This window comes from Gymnoscopelus microlampas, assembly GCF_963454915.1.
Source record: "Gymnoscopelus microlampas genome assembly, chromosome: 2".
NCBI lineage: Eukaryota > Metazoa > Chordata > Actinopteri > Myctophiformes > Myctophidae > Gymnoscopelus > Gymnoscopelus microlampas.
Window position 1 is genome coordinate 19100412 of NC_139939.1, and position 16525 is coordinate 19116936.

The 16525-nt window shown below is 39.9% G+C and overlaps 3 protein-coding genes across 3 annotated transcripts; 1 reads left to right on the forward strand and 2 right to left on the reverse strand.

The window, feature by feature from the left end:
• Positions 1–360: 360 nt before the first annotated feature.
• On the forward strand, positions 361–1796 carry LOC311054311 (G2/mitotic-specific cyclin-B2-like; the record flags this gene model as incomplete). Its single annotated transcript, XM_084070184.1, has 5 exons — positions 361–387; positions 654–707; positions 794–879; positions 1014–1035; positions 1647–1796. The coding sequence occupies 5 exons, from the start codon at positions 361–363 to the stop codon at positions 1794–1796; spliced, it is 339 nt and encodes a 112-aa protein (XP_083926310.1).
• A 1766-nt stretch (positions 1797–3562) lies between these two features.
• LOC311054321 (ependymin-like) lies at positions 3563–7831 on the reverse strand (the record flags this gene model as incomplete). The annotated part of the gene is made up of 7 exons (XM_084070196.1): positions 3563–3713; positions 5373–5427; positions 5524–5595; positions 6238–6421; positions 6792–6923; positions 7101–7135; positions 7756–7831. The coding sequence occupies 7 exons, from the start codon at positions 7829–7831 to the stop codon at positions 3563–3565; spliced, it is 705 nt and encodes a 234-aa protein (XP_083926322.1).
• Positions 7832–10975: 3144 nt separating this feature from the next.
• On the reverse strand, positions 10976–15656 carry LOC311054328 (ependymin-like; the record flags this gene model as incomplete). Its single annotated transcript, XM_084070214.1, has 4 exons — positions 10976–11126; positions 13795–13882; positions 14596–14737; positions 15543–15656. The coding sequence occupies 4 exons, from the start codon at positions 15654–15656 to the stop codon at positions 10976–10978; spliced, it is 495 nt and encodes a 164-aa protein (XP_083926340.1).
• Between the last annotated feature and the right edge of the window lie 869 nt (positions 15657–16525).

Here is a 16525-nt window from a genome sequence, read left to right on the forward strand (position 1 = left end):
TACTTTTACTTAAGTAAACAAATGTGAGTACTTTTCCCACCACACCGCAGAACCTCAAACCATTCCAATCGATTTGGTTCCATTTGTACACGCTCAGAGTTAAATTAACATTGATTTTAAAATATAAATTGGGGTCCCAGAGATAGAAATGCCATTAAATGGGGGTCCTTAGCCTAATGCATGTCAAACTATGGGGGTCCTTGAAATAAAAAATGGTTGAAAATCACTGCTAGAGCAGTACAATTCTCTAATGGGGGGCATTGGCAAATATTTTCAAATGGGGGTCCGCAAGCTAATAAGTGTCAAGTTGGGGGTCCTTGACATGAAAAGGTTTCAGAACCACTGCTCTAAGTTGACAAGATGATGTGCACCCTCTGTGGTTTGATGGTGAACTGCGTCATCTCGTGGCAAAATAAAGCAACTGCAGTGCCATACAATGATTTCATTTAGTAATATCAGGCTATTCTGCTGTATACACAAACTTTCACCTCTGACTTTGAAATAGACACATTTGCAACATATTTATCATTGCACGCACTTTACTTCAACATAAAACCAAGTGCTGTCTGTCTATCTAAGGTGAACATACTGGTATAGCTAGTATCCACTGTGGATTGACTTTCGTATATTTACAAAAATTACTGGGGCTATAGCTGCGGCAGGAGACACTCTATCTCACAGTTGCCATCTTGGATCGTTTTCTGCAAGTAAGGGAAACTTACAAATTAGTTTGACATTTGATCTGCTCTTGTCTTTTTTTCTTTTTTTAATAAGCTGTCGTGATGTATTACAGGTTCAGCCAGTTTCACCAAAGAAGCTCCAGCTTGTTGGTGTCGCTGCCATGTTGGTGGCCTCAAAGTACGAGGAGATGAGACTACCGTAATAGGTATCCAGGACTTTGCCGACATCACAGACAGCACCTTCACAACCGCTCAGATTAGACGGATGGAGCAGGTAGTGCTGAGGTACCTCAACTATGAGCTGGGGTTCCTGCTGCCCTTGCACTTCCTCAGGAGAGCATCCAAGGTTGCAAGCGTGAGTCTCTGTCCACATTGTTCACTAACATACAAGGTGTAGTGATCACACTGTTCACATGGGCCATTAACATACTAATATAGAAAATGTAGTGATCAGACTGGACCTCTGCACTAGGCTTTATTCACACTGCAGGCAAATCTCATTTGTTTCTCAAATTTGATCTTTAGGACTGACTTTTGTATTCAGACATATGAGACACAATATACAGTAGCAGATCTACTACTCGCCTCGCATCTCAAAAACACCTCAAGATATGACATGTGTAAGCTTGTAGATTGGCTATGTCTGGCGAGTGTTGCGGTCGTGGGAAAATGTATAAATCAGGTTTCAGTGTCAGATTGTCCAGATAGAGACACACATTTAGTTGTCAAATTTTAATCACATTTCAACCTACCTAGGAATGTGGTTCATATCTGATTAGCAGAAATCTGCTGTTCAGACTTGATAAAACAAATCTAATTTCAAATCTGAATAGGACAATTATTAGATTTGGCTGTGAATGAAAGTGAACACAGGTTGTGACTGGTTAAATGGTTAAAGATGTAGAGGTTTTGGAATTGTATTTGCAAGCAGGATTTTCAATGGTGTTGTTTGTTTGTTTGTTCTAGTCTACTATGAAGATACACACGCTGGCCAACTATCTGATGAAGCTGACACTCCTTGACTACGACATGGTTCACTACCGGCCCTCTAAGATCGCTGTTGCATCCCTGTGCCTCTCCCAGCTGCTGGATGGCCTGCCATGGGCGTATACATAGACATATAAAGGTAGACGCCTCCTCTGGCTCTGAAGCGTGTGTATCTCGGACGCACTTCCGCTTCCTCTATGCTTGTGGGGGCCAGCTGGAAACTTCCGTGTGCGTCACAGAAGGGGGCGTTCGGTAGGCCAATCAGAGGAAGGTGGGGGCGCGTCTTTTCCCGGAAAAGACGCACTGTGATTGGCCAATAGTCAACGCGCTGTGATTGGCCAGCAGTCAACGCGCTGTGATTGGCCAGTGCCCGTTCCCCCCGGAAATGGCGGCCACCATATCAAGCACGTCGCTCCAATGAACTGCAGAGGCCAATGAGGTATCTAGGTTTCTATATCTATGGGCGTATAGCGAGACTTCTGTTTTTTTTTTTTTTACTGTTCTGTCACTATGAACGTCAGATCTCTCTCAAAAAAAAAAACTATTAAAATACGCGATCTAACACGAGTTATGAAATTCTTCTACTGTACTATTCATCCTAAGATATCATAACATCATAGAAAAGGTAAGAAAACCTTTGTCCAAAATTCTCCTTTAACCTCGCATCACCAGTCTTTCCACCTCGGAGGAAAGCCTGGTATTCGTTATTAAAGGCCCGTGTGATCCGGTCTAGGCCACACCTACTGAAAAAAGTTGCGGGTTCCAGTTTGGCGGAGCCGCTTTGTTTTGGTTCCCGTGTTTGTTTCCCCAATCCCTATTTAAATGGAATAGAATTTCCCCGTGGGATAACAAGGTAGGTAGACAAACGCTAAATAGTCTCCGGAAAGTACAGTCACATTTATATTTATTTTGTATTTTAAAAATGAGCTAAACTACGCCGCATCAAGGATTTTATTAGGTAGGCCCTATTACAATGCCCTTGATTGCGGTCGGAGTTATTTTGGGGTGAAGTTTTTCTGGATTTGCGGGTTCCGGCCATGTTCCGGCCGCCTGATGCATAGAGGTATAATATAACGGGCCTGATGGCGCGGATGACGCGACTGGTGACGTAGGGTTACTTCCGTACCTGACCGGATCACAAACCCGAAAAAGGTATTGATCCCAGGCTACTGCCCTCCTAATAGACCAATTATTTGTTTACCAACATTGAGACTGGATGCACAGGTGATTGTTTTTCACGCAATCAATTCTAAACCTGTTGTTTTGGGGTGCGCTGGTTTCAGCACACCCCAACCCCCTCTTGTGTGTTGGCTAGTGAGGCGCGTCCTAGCGAGACCTGATAGAATGAGTTTCATTGCGCGCATACTGGTTGCACGCATACTGGTTCTTATCAGTGTGACGTCGTCTGTTAAGGGGTCTATATGTGAGGGGGGCGTGTTTTTTTATTTTTTATTGTATTCATATTTTTTCATTTTCCCCCAAAAATATTAAAAATACATGAAAAACGTAATTGAAAAAACACGGTCTCCTCACATATTAGAAGGACAATGTCAGTCACCAGAACCAAGGACGGGTGTTTCTAAAGTATCTAACTTGGGGTGTGTTCGGAAATTGCGCACCGGAGCACACTCGCCTATTAGTTTGTATTGGCCAGTGCGCTCAGTGCTGTATTTTCGAACGCACCCATGGTTAAAATGGAATTTGAAGTTACAATGGGTTTGTATAGGAAGGGGGCGTGTCTGATAAAATGAATATCAAATGTCTAAATACTGAATCAAGCAACTTAAAAACTGTCTGGGGTAATCACAAAAGCCTGAGTAGACGATAAAAGGACCCAAAGTTTTTTTTAAAGTGAAATATCCCTTTATTTAGGTGAGAGACACTCCTGAGGTTGTTTACTGCTCTCTCTTGGTCTGCTCAGACAGAGATCTCACAGCAGTGAAGAACGTGTCAGGTTTCTCAGTCTCCTCCAGTTGAGCCTTTCTGCAGAAGAACGGAGGATGGAATTCCATGGGGTTTGTGATGCCCACCACCCAGTTGAAAGTACTGAAATGACAACAAGAGTTTTGGGCTGATTAAATATGATGACATATATGCTTAGGTTTTGGGAAGATGCTTTCATGGCGCTTTCATAATCATAATCAGCATTGCTTCATAGTTTTTACTTTAATTTAAGTAAATAATATATGTATTTCATTTATTTGTTTCAGCTTTGTTTATGTTTCATCTGTTCTTTTGGTTAGTAAAATTAGACCCCATTTACACTTTGTTGCCTCTAGGCTCGCGTGGCCAGACTGTTGCCTCCCACCAGTTTCAAATGTTTCGGGTCATACAGTCTGGGACTCGGATGCTATGATCATGATTAAAATATAATAAATATAGCCTCCTTCCCACTCCTCCCCCACTTCCGTTTCGTCTTTACAGTCGCGCAAATTTATCCTAATTTATCTAATTTATCCTAATTTATCAAATGTATCCTAATTTATCTAATTTATCCTAATTTATCAAATTTATCCTAATTTATCAAATGTATCTTAATTTATCAAATTTATCCTAATTTATCAAATGTATCAAATTTATCCTAATTTATCCTAATATAAATCAAAATCATCTAAGCATATATTTCTGCTAAGCAGAAATGGATATAAAAAAATAAAATGTAAAGACATTTTTAAATATATTTTGTGAAGTGCCAGCTTCCTCTCTCGGATTTCGGGATGTGTAGTTCCAGACTATATAGCATTTGGAGATTGTGGAATAGTTGTCTGGCTACGCGAGACTAGGTTGCCTCTTTGATGGCTTAGTCGATTCATTAGACAGCACTATGTGTAAATTAAAGCCTCACTATGAAACCTTTTTTATGAATCAAATTAAAATGTGTCCAATCTGTATGGTAGAGGATGTTAATACATAACTTATTGGGGTGGTTGTATTTTGTCTCCCTGCTGTTCTATTGAGACATTTAGACTGTGGCAAAGGTCATATCTCACCTAGACACAGGACCTGATACACATTTTGACCTGATCAAGAATACATTTATCCACCCGAGCAAGCAGGCCACAGCTTTTAGCTCAATGGCAAAAATGTCAGCACTTGCGCAATAAACCGGGTTCAAATCTGGGGTAGAAGAGGAAAGTTACATAGTGCTGCTTTAAACGTTTGATTGTTTTCACATTATCTTTGCTAATTATATGTTGGATTCATGTTCATATGTATTTTCAGACATTTACTGTACATAGAAAACAAACAAATAAACAAACTTTCCTAAAAAGATATTGGCTGCTCCCCTGTAGTAACTCTGAGGACCCCCTGGCCTAGGAGACCCTAGGCCTGGGGTCTCCTGGGACGGTCTGTTGAAGACTCATGCCCTGTATCATGTCCAATAACATTTCTGCTTTTACACTGATATAACTGAACATTTTAATCCATTTACACTCTTGGTGAATACAGCACAGAGAAACTATGTCTACAGCGATTGTTTTTTAACTGTTGTATATCGTTCACACCAAGCCAACTCTGCCATCCACTTGAGTTAGAACATTTTTTAAGAACAATATCTTTATAGTTATCGTTATAATGCTTGGTGTGAACGGCTCTTTAGTCTGGGTGGTAACAGTACTGAGACATACTGAAAATTGTTTCAAATTCCACACAAACAGGGAACAGTATACTATATAGACTATTACATGCATACGGTTCACTCACCTGACAGTGCTCCAGCCAGACTCTGGAGAGAAACGGTACTGAGATCTACTGAAAACTGTTTCAAATTCCACACTAACACATATATAAGGTAACAGAACAGTATATAGACTATGCATAGGCCTAAGGTTCACTAACCTGACAGTGTTCCAACCAGACTCTGGAGTGAAGCTCTGGAGGACAGTGGGTATGCAGCCAATCTCGGTGTAGACAGCCATGTACCCTCCTGAACACACAGGACAGAGACACGGATTCAGCAAGAGTCAAAGTGATTGTAGCACATAACACATAATATGTGTAATGTTGTTATTAAAGGACCAGCTACTTATTATTAGCTGAAGTGCTGAAGTGCCCCAAGTCCCTACACAGTCCCTTCTTGCACAAGAGACTGTGATATTCTGCCTTTTATTTTCTATTTTGACCACTGTATGCATCACCTAAGTATTTAGAAACCAGCACAGACATCTAATTGGTCAATCATGGCATTCTGAGGTTGTTTCCTGTTCTGAATATGTTGTTGTGACTCTGTTTATGCTGCTATGGAAGCAAAAGCTTATAAGCTAATACAATTATTTCAAAAATCTATATTTTGAGTAGCCATGTAATAAGTGTAATGTTGAAAATGGACGCCAACAGGTGACACAAGACTGACGTGAAATGATCGCCTCACTTAATGATCTCTTAAAATATTAAACATTTAATAAAGGCGCATAATCATGTGTTTCTCTGATTGCAAAAACTGACCCATAAGGAGACATATTTACACTCAGAATTAAACTAAATAACTCAGGATTTTGCTAATATAGGTACAACCATAAGTACAAGCCTGATTCTACATGCATGTATGAAATATTATATTTCCTCTTACCATTTTGTGGCAGCTTTCCAGTCCAGGTGTTGACCAACACACCCATTCCCCAGCTAGAGGAGGAGCCCAGGAACACCTGACCCATCAGTTGAGCATCTTCAGGCACCTGCATGGGGTTGAAGGTGGCATCCAGCTGCTTCTTCTTGCAGGAGAATTTAGTCCAGTCAATCTCATAGTAGACTTTCTATTATGAGATTGATTGAGAGAGCAAGAAAGTTAGACAGAGACAAAGAGAGAGTGAAAGGAAAAAGAAAACATTTAGAACCTTGTGAAAAGTGATTTACTGTTGCTCTAGTGTTAATTTATATCTACTGTAGCCTACATTAATATTGCAATTTGTTTGGACCTGGATGGAACATCATAATTGAGTTATCAGGAAAAAATACAAAACAATATGTGAAAGTACTACAGCAGTGATTTCTTAGCACATATATTGTCCATTAAGTAAAACCTACCCATCTTACATCAGGATGGCTCTTACTGAAACTGTAGTGAAATGACACTACTAGCCATATGGCATCAGTATGGCTGAAAGTGAAGTGAAAGTACAGTACCTGATTGAAGAGCATCAGCTTGTCCACTGCAAAGGTCTCGTTGCCGGCGATTCCCATGCTTCTGACACGGATCCTCTGACCAAAAGCATCATAGCTTATCATTCCTGTGCCCATAACTCCATTGCTAAGTGACTATGAGGGGCAGAGAAATAAAGAGTTGGGGAATCTCAAAATGAAATTGATCTAGAATTCTGAAATATATGCAATTGACCTTATTCACATCAAAGTGTCCACTTTGCTCTTACGTCATACCATGAAGTAAGATCAAAATGGTCACCGCGTGAATATGTTCGATAGGACAATACGTACCACACTAAAGCCGCCATTCATTAGTGCTGGTACCACTATGGACACAAGAGAGGACAGAATCATACGTTTTAACAATTAAAAAAGAAGAGCTGTGGATATTAGCATGCAGTGCTAAAAAAATAAATGCTAGTGGTTAGGTGACAACCACCACACACACTGTCTGTACAGCAGTCTTTAATAAGTCTCTGTTGCTGGGATTAATCAGGCAGGCCAGGTTATGTTGGAGAGAAGGTAGGGTGCATTCAATGCAGCTAGAACCATGATATGAATGTTAACTTTATTTATTTCTTTACATTTTTGTTTTTGTTATGTATTTACTTTGCAACATACTTTCATGAAATACATGGCTGCTAGTATAGTGGAATTTAGAGAAAGACAGATATACTAGGTTTATGTGTGACAGCGTCAATATGCAAAATTGATTACTGGACATGGTCTTAACGGTTTTGGAAATACATAAATACACACACACACACACACACACACACACACACACACACACACACACACACACACACACACACACACACACACACACACACACACACACACACACACACACACACACACACACACACACACACACACACACACACACACACACACACACATTGTCAAATAAAGATATTTTTCTATTCAAGGCATTGTAGCTCACCACAGGGCTTGGGCTTCTGTGCAACAGTTGACATCAGCGCCAGGCTGAAACAGGCCAGGAGACTTAGGAGGTTCATGTTGAAAGAGTGGAGTCTTCCAGGTAGAGGATCTGAGAGCGCTCTGGCTCCAAGGTTACACACACCTATATATACCTGCTGATGCACAGGTGGCCTCACTCACACGGTACTCTTCACCCGCCCAGTGCATGACTAAAAATATCTTTCTGTCATGGAAAACCTATGGAAAGGTTGTATTAGGTTATGCAATGGATCATGTTTGTTTTCCAACACAGTCTCAATAGTACATTTGTCGCATTTCTCGTGTGAGTCGTGTCTCTAGGAATGTACATGGCTGTCTATGTCAGTCAGCAGAAAAATGATTTATATGTTTTGGTTTGCTTAAGTTATTTTGTTGCATTTAAGTTGTGTAAATATTATATGTGGGGTTTTTAGTTTGAATTATATTGCATGTTATGGGTTTTGTATTCTTCTGGATTCTTTACTATTATTTTGTAATGTGTGCATACATTTTTCTATTGATTTTTTGCCACTGAGGACATTCTCCCATGCAATTTTGCATTAAGTACTTGCAGCGGGGTCTAACAGAGTACAGAATTCCTGACGTCATTTCCACGGAGTTGTTTTCTCCATTCTAAATCCCGGTGTTACAAAATAGAAAATAAAACTAGTGCAACAATTCTGTCAAGTAGATGACTCTGTGTTGTTTATGATTTAGTTATATTTGATAATGTCTGTTTTTGGAAACGACAGTAAGAAATCACATAATTCACTATCCCCGCTGAAGCATGTCAAGTAAGTAAGTGTGTTGTTATTTAGTTTGTTTGACGAAACAGCAGAGAACTGACAACACTACTCTCTTACAGAAAAAAAAAAATCCAATGATTAGCACCTTGATTCGGACGCATGTGTAATGGGAGACATTACACGTTTGTGGGCAGCCCTCTGGATGAATGCGTACCTTTTCACTGTCAGTACCGGGGGTAATGAAATCAGAATTTGGTGCGTAGGCCATACAAGCGTGTGTCTCGCGGCCAATCCGGGCCGAGGAACACGGAAGCGGGCCTGTTTCAAAAGTCAGACATTGACAGAGAGAGAGGAGGGCATGCAGCTGAGGAACGGGCAGCAAACTAATGCTCCACAAGGACCGTACTGTACTGACGCTAACGACACATTATCGAGGGCACCTGTACGGTGACCGTGACGACGGAGACTGGCAGGTGAACGAGACAAGCCACGTACACCCTGTAGACCCCGGAGCGGCTATGAGGACCGGACCAACACACCCAGGCACGTGATCCGCATGCCAGCCCACCGTCTACCCTGACAGATACTCTATGGCCAGCTTCTAGATCTAATGGGGGTCAGAAAAAGTGGTACAAGGACCACATTAAAACTCTCCTGAAGGAGTGTGACACCACCAGCACTAGAGTCCCTGGCTGTTGATCGCCACACCTGGAGCTCTACCTGTCACCACCGATCACCACTGCTGCCCTACCCTGCCCCTCCTGTGACAAATTCTGAGGATCATGCATCGGTCTGAGCAGCCACCTGGCTATGCACAGGCCAAGGACATCACAATAATCAACTCATAAATTCTATTTGGAGCAACGCCATCGTCGACATCGATGGACTGCCCATAAGCAACCTGATTACCGTAGAGGCAGGCCATAGCCTCTCCCTGACATGTAAGTATCCAGACAAGCAGCAGGTCCTTCGATACTGTTTGGTAACAATAGTGTGGTGTTGGAACAGATTATCTGGCACTCTGTTGTCCTTCCACAGATCGCTAGGTGGTGGTGTGGCGCTAACCAGAGGGCTCCCCTGGACTTGCTGTCCCTTGTAGGCTTTCCTCTTTAATGTGTATTTTTAGTTGGCCCTGGGACTGGTTAGGGTGATTAGTTTTTTATTGAATAATTTTTTACGCCGATTAAAGCAAGGCCTCTGAAAGGCCTCTGAAAGGTTTTTATTCCTTAAACCTATTACCATTAAACTGTTTTTTAGTCTCTGTTTCAACTTTTGTTGTTGGCTCTTCTATCCTGATTTTAGTACAAACCTGTGTAATGTTTGGGAAATTATATGTATTGGCCTTCCCCTTATATTAACAAAGGTGCCGTAGCCGACACTGCGACACACTATTTTATTGGGTTTTATCTGGTTATTTAGTATACTATACTCTTACTAATTTACCTTCTGGTATAGCGAAGGGAGACCGGAAACATGGAGAGAGAGAGTAGAGTGACATGCGGAAAATGGTCTGTGCAAAACCGGGGTTCGCTGTTACCTCTATTGATGAAGGCTTTATTAACTTAAGTTGGGCAAAAACATAAAGAGTAAATAAACATTCAACCCCATAAACTATAAAAATCAGTATTAATCTAATTCAGATATTATGTAAAAGCCACCAGTGAAAAGGTTGTATTGATGATGATGATGATGAATTGAGCAAGAAGGTATAACTCAAGTAGTGCTGCTTACTACTGGTATAGTCCATTAGAAATAGCATAGCAACTCTCGCAATTAGCATATTCCAATGGAGGTTTTCATGTGTGTAGAATTAATTTCTTTCTTTTTTTAATCGCAGATCAATCTCGCATCTCAATCCTACATCTCAATCTCACATCTCAATCTCACCTGGCAAGCAGGTGAATTAATCCATTTGTCATATCATGAACCTATAAATGTTCTTTACTATGAATGTTTTTTTCCTTGTGGATTTGTATTCATACGGGGACCTAGATTGATTTTAGCTTGGTTGCCTGTTTTATGTCCCCATATGGATACAAATCAACAAAAAAAGGCAGGAAGGTTTCTAGGTTTAGTATTGAACAGACATAAGCATCAAAAAGATTGGCACTGCAAAATATCCAGTAGCCTATATGATTTACTGTACAGTACAAAGCAACAAAATAAGATCTTTATCACAAAGATAAGATTGGTACATATTTTAATTCTGTCCAAGATCCATGATGTCACATAAACATTTATTTCACTCAAACACTTTATAGCCTACGTTCCTGTGCTTTAATGAAATCTCTGATTGTTCTATGCAGCAAAACTCCTGCTTACACCAACGTGTTGTGATGTGACTTGTTGTGCGCTTGTAGTCCGGCTCTTATCGCTATTCATTGTATGATGAAGTATACAGTGTACTGAGTGTAGGGCTTAAGTGGTTAATTAGGTGAGAGACGCTCCAGATGTCGTTTACTGTTCTCTCTTGGTTTGCTCAGACAATCTGCTCATGGCAGCGAAGAACGTGTCAGGTTTCTCGGTCTCCTCCAGTTGAGCCTTGTTGCAGATGAATGAAGGATGGAAGTCCATGGGGTTTGTGTTGCCCACCACCCAGTTGAAAGTACTGAAATGTCAATAAGAGTTTTGAGGCGAATTTTGGCTGTTGCTTTTCTATTCAGTACACTGTAAAGAAGGTGCTATACATATAAAAACGTAGTATTATAGTCACCACGTAACATTAGACCTCATTTACACTTTGCATTCAAATGTTTTCTGGATCTGGAAATACTATCTGGGTTTAGAGAACATGCATGTTAATGCAAGATGGAAATGGGATCTTAATGTACAGCAATTTGTCTTAAATCTACATTTATTGACCACAGTACACCAGGACAAGATCTCACATACTTTATATGTACTGTAAGCTAAATACCCTATATCTGGGGTCTTCAACGTTTTTTTTCAGGCCAAGGACCCCTTAGTTGAAAGAGACAAAGCAGGGATCCGCATATTGTCTTAAATTGTGTTGCATATTAAACTTTTTTCTCATTCTATACTTTTCGTTTTTTTTTATTTTTATTTTTAGAAAGCCTTCCAACTTGATAAGAGGCTTTCAAAGAGTAGCTCATTATCTCATCAATGTCTGTTGAGAGATTTGAGACTACTGTAGCTTGGAATTATTCCACATATTTTCTTCTTTTAAGTGACTATGGGTTTCCTCCAAATGATGTTGCAGGCTGCAGCTGTGATGGCTTCAGCACTATCACCAGTGTTGTGTAAATAACAAATGTGTTTGTTTTCACATTGTCTTTGCAATAATATGTTGGAGTCTATTTTCAGACATTTACACAAAATAAAATACAACTTTCCTAGCCTAATGTGGCTGCCCGGGCCCCTGTAATAACTCTGAGGACCCCCAGGCCTAGGGGACCCAGACCAAGCCCCCAGGACCTAGGAGGACTATTGAAGCTGCCATGTCCTGGTGGTCAAAAATGGTATTGCATTTTAAAGCACTACAGCGTGTGCTTCTATCATCTGAAACCCTAGTGTGCCTGCTCGGTGCTCTAATCTTCCACATTTGGGCACCAAAAATGCAGAAGTAGAGTGTACTTTTGTTGCTTCGTGTGCTGTGTGAGCAACTTCATTTAAACTAGAAAGTACTGTTCCTGAAGAAACAGTGTGGGATCGCTAAGAATGTTGCAGGTATTGAGTATTGATAGTGTTAGTAGTGTTATAGGTTTGAAAGGTTCTAAAGGTTTGAAAGGTTTGAAAGGTTTGAAAGGTTCTAAAGTTTTGAAAGGTTTGAAAGGTTTGAAAGGTTCTAAAGGTTTGAAAGGTTTGAAAGGTTTGAAAGGTTCTAAAGGTTCTAAAAGTTCTAAAGGTTTGAAAGGTTTGAAAGGTTCTAAAGGTTTGAAAAGTTCTAAAGGTTCTAAAGGTTTGAAAGGTTTGAAAGGTTCTAAAGGTTCTAAAGGTTCTAAAAGTTCTAAAGGTTTGAAAGGTTTGAATTTGGAAAGAAAAAAAAAATCTGAAAAAAAAAAAGTTAGGAAAAAAAAATAAGAAAAAAAAAATTGAAAAAAAAAAATTGGAAAAAAAAAAATTCTGAAAAAATAAAAGTTTTGGAAAAAACTTTTTTCCCATTTGAATTATTTCAAAAATTCAAATGGTAGCCAATATGTCCTAAGTAGGCTGAACGTTATAGAGTTGGAACGGAGTTTCTAGCTAAAAGTATGAATTTGCCCATTGAAATGAATGGGCTTTTTTTAGAAGTAAAAAGTGCAATATCTCTAAAAGTACAAATTATTTCAAAAATTTGAATAATAGCCGACATGTCCTGAGTAGGCCGAACGTTGAAGAGTTGGAACGGAGTTTGTAGCTAAAAGTATGAAGGACTAGTTAGGTGCCAAAAAACGGGCGGAATAAATATATAATAATAATAAATATGCACAATAACATTAGTGTGATCGCTTTAGCGATCCCACAATGAATAGGTGTGGCGGGGCCGTCCATTCTCTAGTTCTTTTATAACTCTATGACCCAGACCTCATGTTGAAGACCCAGACCTCATGTTGAAGACCCATGCCCTATATCAGTGGTGCTCAAACTTTTTCATGTCAAGGACCCCCTATTTGACACTTATTACCCCGCGGACCCCCATTTGAAAAGATATGCCAGGGACCCCCATAAGAGAAGGTTTTTACGGCTCTCTAGCAGTGATTCTCAACCATTTTAATTTCAAGGACCCCCAGTTTGACATGCATTAGGGCTACGGACCCCCATTTAATGACATTTATATCTCTGGGACCCCAATTTATATTGTAAAATCAATGTTAATGTAACTCTGAGAGTGTACAAATGGAACCAAATGGACCCGTTAGGATCCATTTGGTTCCATTTGTACACTCTCAGAGTTACAGACCCATAAGGGTCCATTTGGTGCCTAATCTATCATTTAGCTGGGGACCCCCTGGAACCCCCTCAAGTACCCCTGGGGGTCCCCGGACCCCACTTTGAGAACCACTGCCCTATATCATGTCCAATAACATTCCTGCTTTAACACTGATATAACTGTTGCCTACATGTGACCATTTCAATTGATTTACACTCTTGGTGAGTAAAGCACAGAGAAACCTTGTCTACAGTAACCGTGTAGTTTTTAACTGTTGTATTAGTCTGGGTGGTAACTGTACTGAGAGATATTGAAAACTGTTTCAAATTTCACACTAACGTATAGTCCAAGGAAACAGGGAACAGTATACTGTATAGACTTTATAACATGCATACAGTACACTAACCTGATAGTGTTCCAGCCAGACTCTGGATAGAAGCTCATCCAGGAGGTAGGGATGCAGCCAACGTCTGTGTAGACAGTCATGTACCCTCCTGAACACACAGGACATGGGAGAAAATGAGACCATTTGAGTCAGAGTGATTACAGTATAACACACAGGCCCAGCTAGTTAATATTAAGTGCCCCAAGTCTCTACACAGTCCGTTCGTGCACTAGAGACTGTGATATTCTGCCTCATTTTTATTTCATTATCTATTTTGACCATGCACTTTATGTACTGTATGGTATTGGCATTGTCTTTGTGTCTTGTTATGACTTTGTTTCCTTTGGGGTTTTTTGTGTTGTTTTTTGTATGTATGTTTTGAAAAGGCAAAACTTTATGAGCTTTTACATCTGTAAACTTGTGAGATGATGATAAACTTCAACTTGAACTTGAAGTTATCATTTGTAAACACAAAAGACCATAACACACCAATTAATGTATCTCTAAAATATTTAGAAATCAGTCCAGACGTCAGTTCAACATTTCATTATCTAATTGTTTAATATTATACTGCTTTGTTGAATACTTGATACTGTACTTCTGATTGGTCAATGTTTATGTTGCTAAGGAAGCAGAAGCTTGAAAGCTACTTTCCTAAGTAGTCCTGACACATAATTATTCCTTAAATGATTAAAGAATTAACATTAGGCACATAATCATGTGTTAACTCTCATTGCAAAAACGGACCCATAAGGATACATTTTTACACTCTAAACGTACAGCCTTAACTACATGCATGATTTTACATATATTTCCTTTTACCATTTTGGGGCAGCTTTCCAGTCCAGGTGTTGACCAGCACACCCATTCCGAAGCCAGAGGAGGAGCCCATGACCACCTGGCCCATTAGTTCAGCATCTTTAGGCACCTCCATGGGGTTGAAGGTACCATCCAGCTGCTTCTTCTTGCAGGTGAATTTAGCCCAGTCAATCTCATAGTAGACTTTCTATATATGAGAGAGAGAGAGAGAGAGAGAGAGAGAGAGAGAGAGAGAGAGAGAGAGAGAGAGAGAGAGAGAGAGAGAGAGAGAGAATGTAAAAACCTTGTGGAAAAAGGATTTCCTGTTAATTACTTAGTTTATACTTGCTGTAGCCATAGCCTGTTGGACATTACATTTGAGGGAGGGACTTTTGACATGTAGATAGAAATGAAAGGAAATTAGAAAAAGTGCTCCTCGGAGCACATGTCTCCGCCAGGTCAGGTACGTTATTGTGGCCTCCTGGTGGCGCTGTATTTGAGAATATTTGCTTGAACCAGGATGGAACATCATAATTGAGATGTCAGGTAATTATGAAACAATTCATAAGTACATGCTATTTCTTTCACTGAGACCATATAAGGATTTCTTAGCACTTGTATTGTCCATTGCAGCCATAGCTGAATTGGTAGAGAGCAGATATTTAAAAAAAAAACAATGAAAATATTAGATCTATCTGAGCTTGTAGATCTGCTATTTTCACTATATTTGAAATAGGGCAAGTGGTTAATTCATAACGTACTTTCCCCTTCCTAGAAATGTATTTGAGTCAAAAGTACAATATTTGTCTTTGAAATGTGAAAGTCAACAAGAATACAAAAATCTAATACTCAAGTGAAGTACAGATACCCCAAAAATGTACAGTCCTCAAGTAAATAAAAGTACTTACTGACCACCACTGCTACCCATCTGGCATCAGTATGGCAGTATGAAAACTGTGAAATGACAGTACCTTATTGTAGAGCATCAGCTGGTCCACTGCAAAGGTCTCGTTGCCAGCTATTCCCATGCTCCTGACACGAATCCTCTGACCGAGAGCATCATAACTGATCGATCCCTGGCCCATAACTCCATTGCCAAGTGACTAGGGGAGAGAGAGAGAGAGAGAGAGAGAGAGAGAGAGAGAGAGAGAGAGAGAGAGAGAGAGAGAGAGAGAGAGAGAGAGAGAGAGAGAGAGAGAGAGAGAGAGAGAGAGAGAGAGAGAGAGAGAGAGATTTATTTTGAATCTATACAATTGACCAAATTCTCATGGTGGCCATTTAGCCCTCACATGAAATATGTGAATATGTTTAATAGGATCATACGCACCATACTATATTGTCCATTCATCAGTGGCGGCATCGCTATGTATGTACACAAGAGGGCAGACAGAATGATATTTTTAAACAATAAAAAAGATTGACTCTTCATAGCAAATTCAAATATTTCTCTTACTTAATGTTATTCTATTCTAGTTTACACACTGATTTCCAAAACATTCCACTGCCATATCAAGTCAAAGTCCATATTACTCATCAATAAGATCAGTAATATCAAAAGAAGAATAACATAAGATTACATATCACCACATATTTGAATGTCTTAAGCCACAGATCCATGGTGATTTTGATTTGAGTTTTGGTAAACTTTTAGATAGGTTGTCTGCCAGTAGGCCATGCCGTATAATATCAATAAATAGTATATCATCGCTGTTGGGTGAAAACCTTGTACTGTATGTTCAAAACCATTACTTTTCAGAAAATGGAAAGAGGAACCTGTGTTCCAATGGATCCGATGCACATTTAGTCACAAGCTGTTGTTAATATGAGGCACGTGACACTTTGTTGGAGCATAAACAAAAAAAGAAAAACAGGCCCTAAGGTCATGAACATTTGTTCCAAATCAAAATCCCATATACTTTTAAAATCGGGTAATATAAGAACTGTGTTCTAAAAA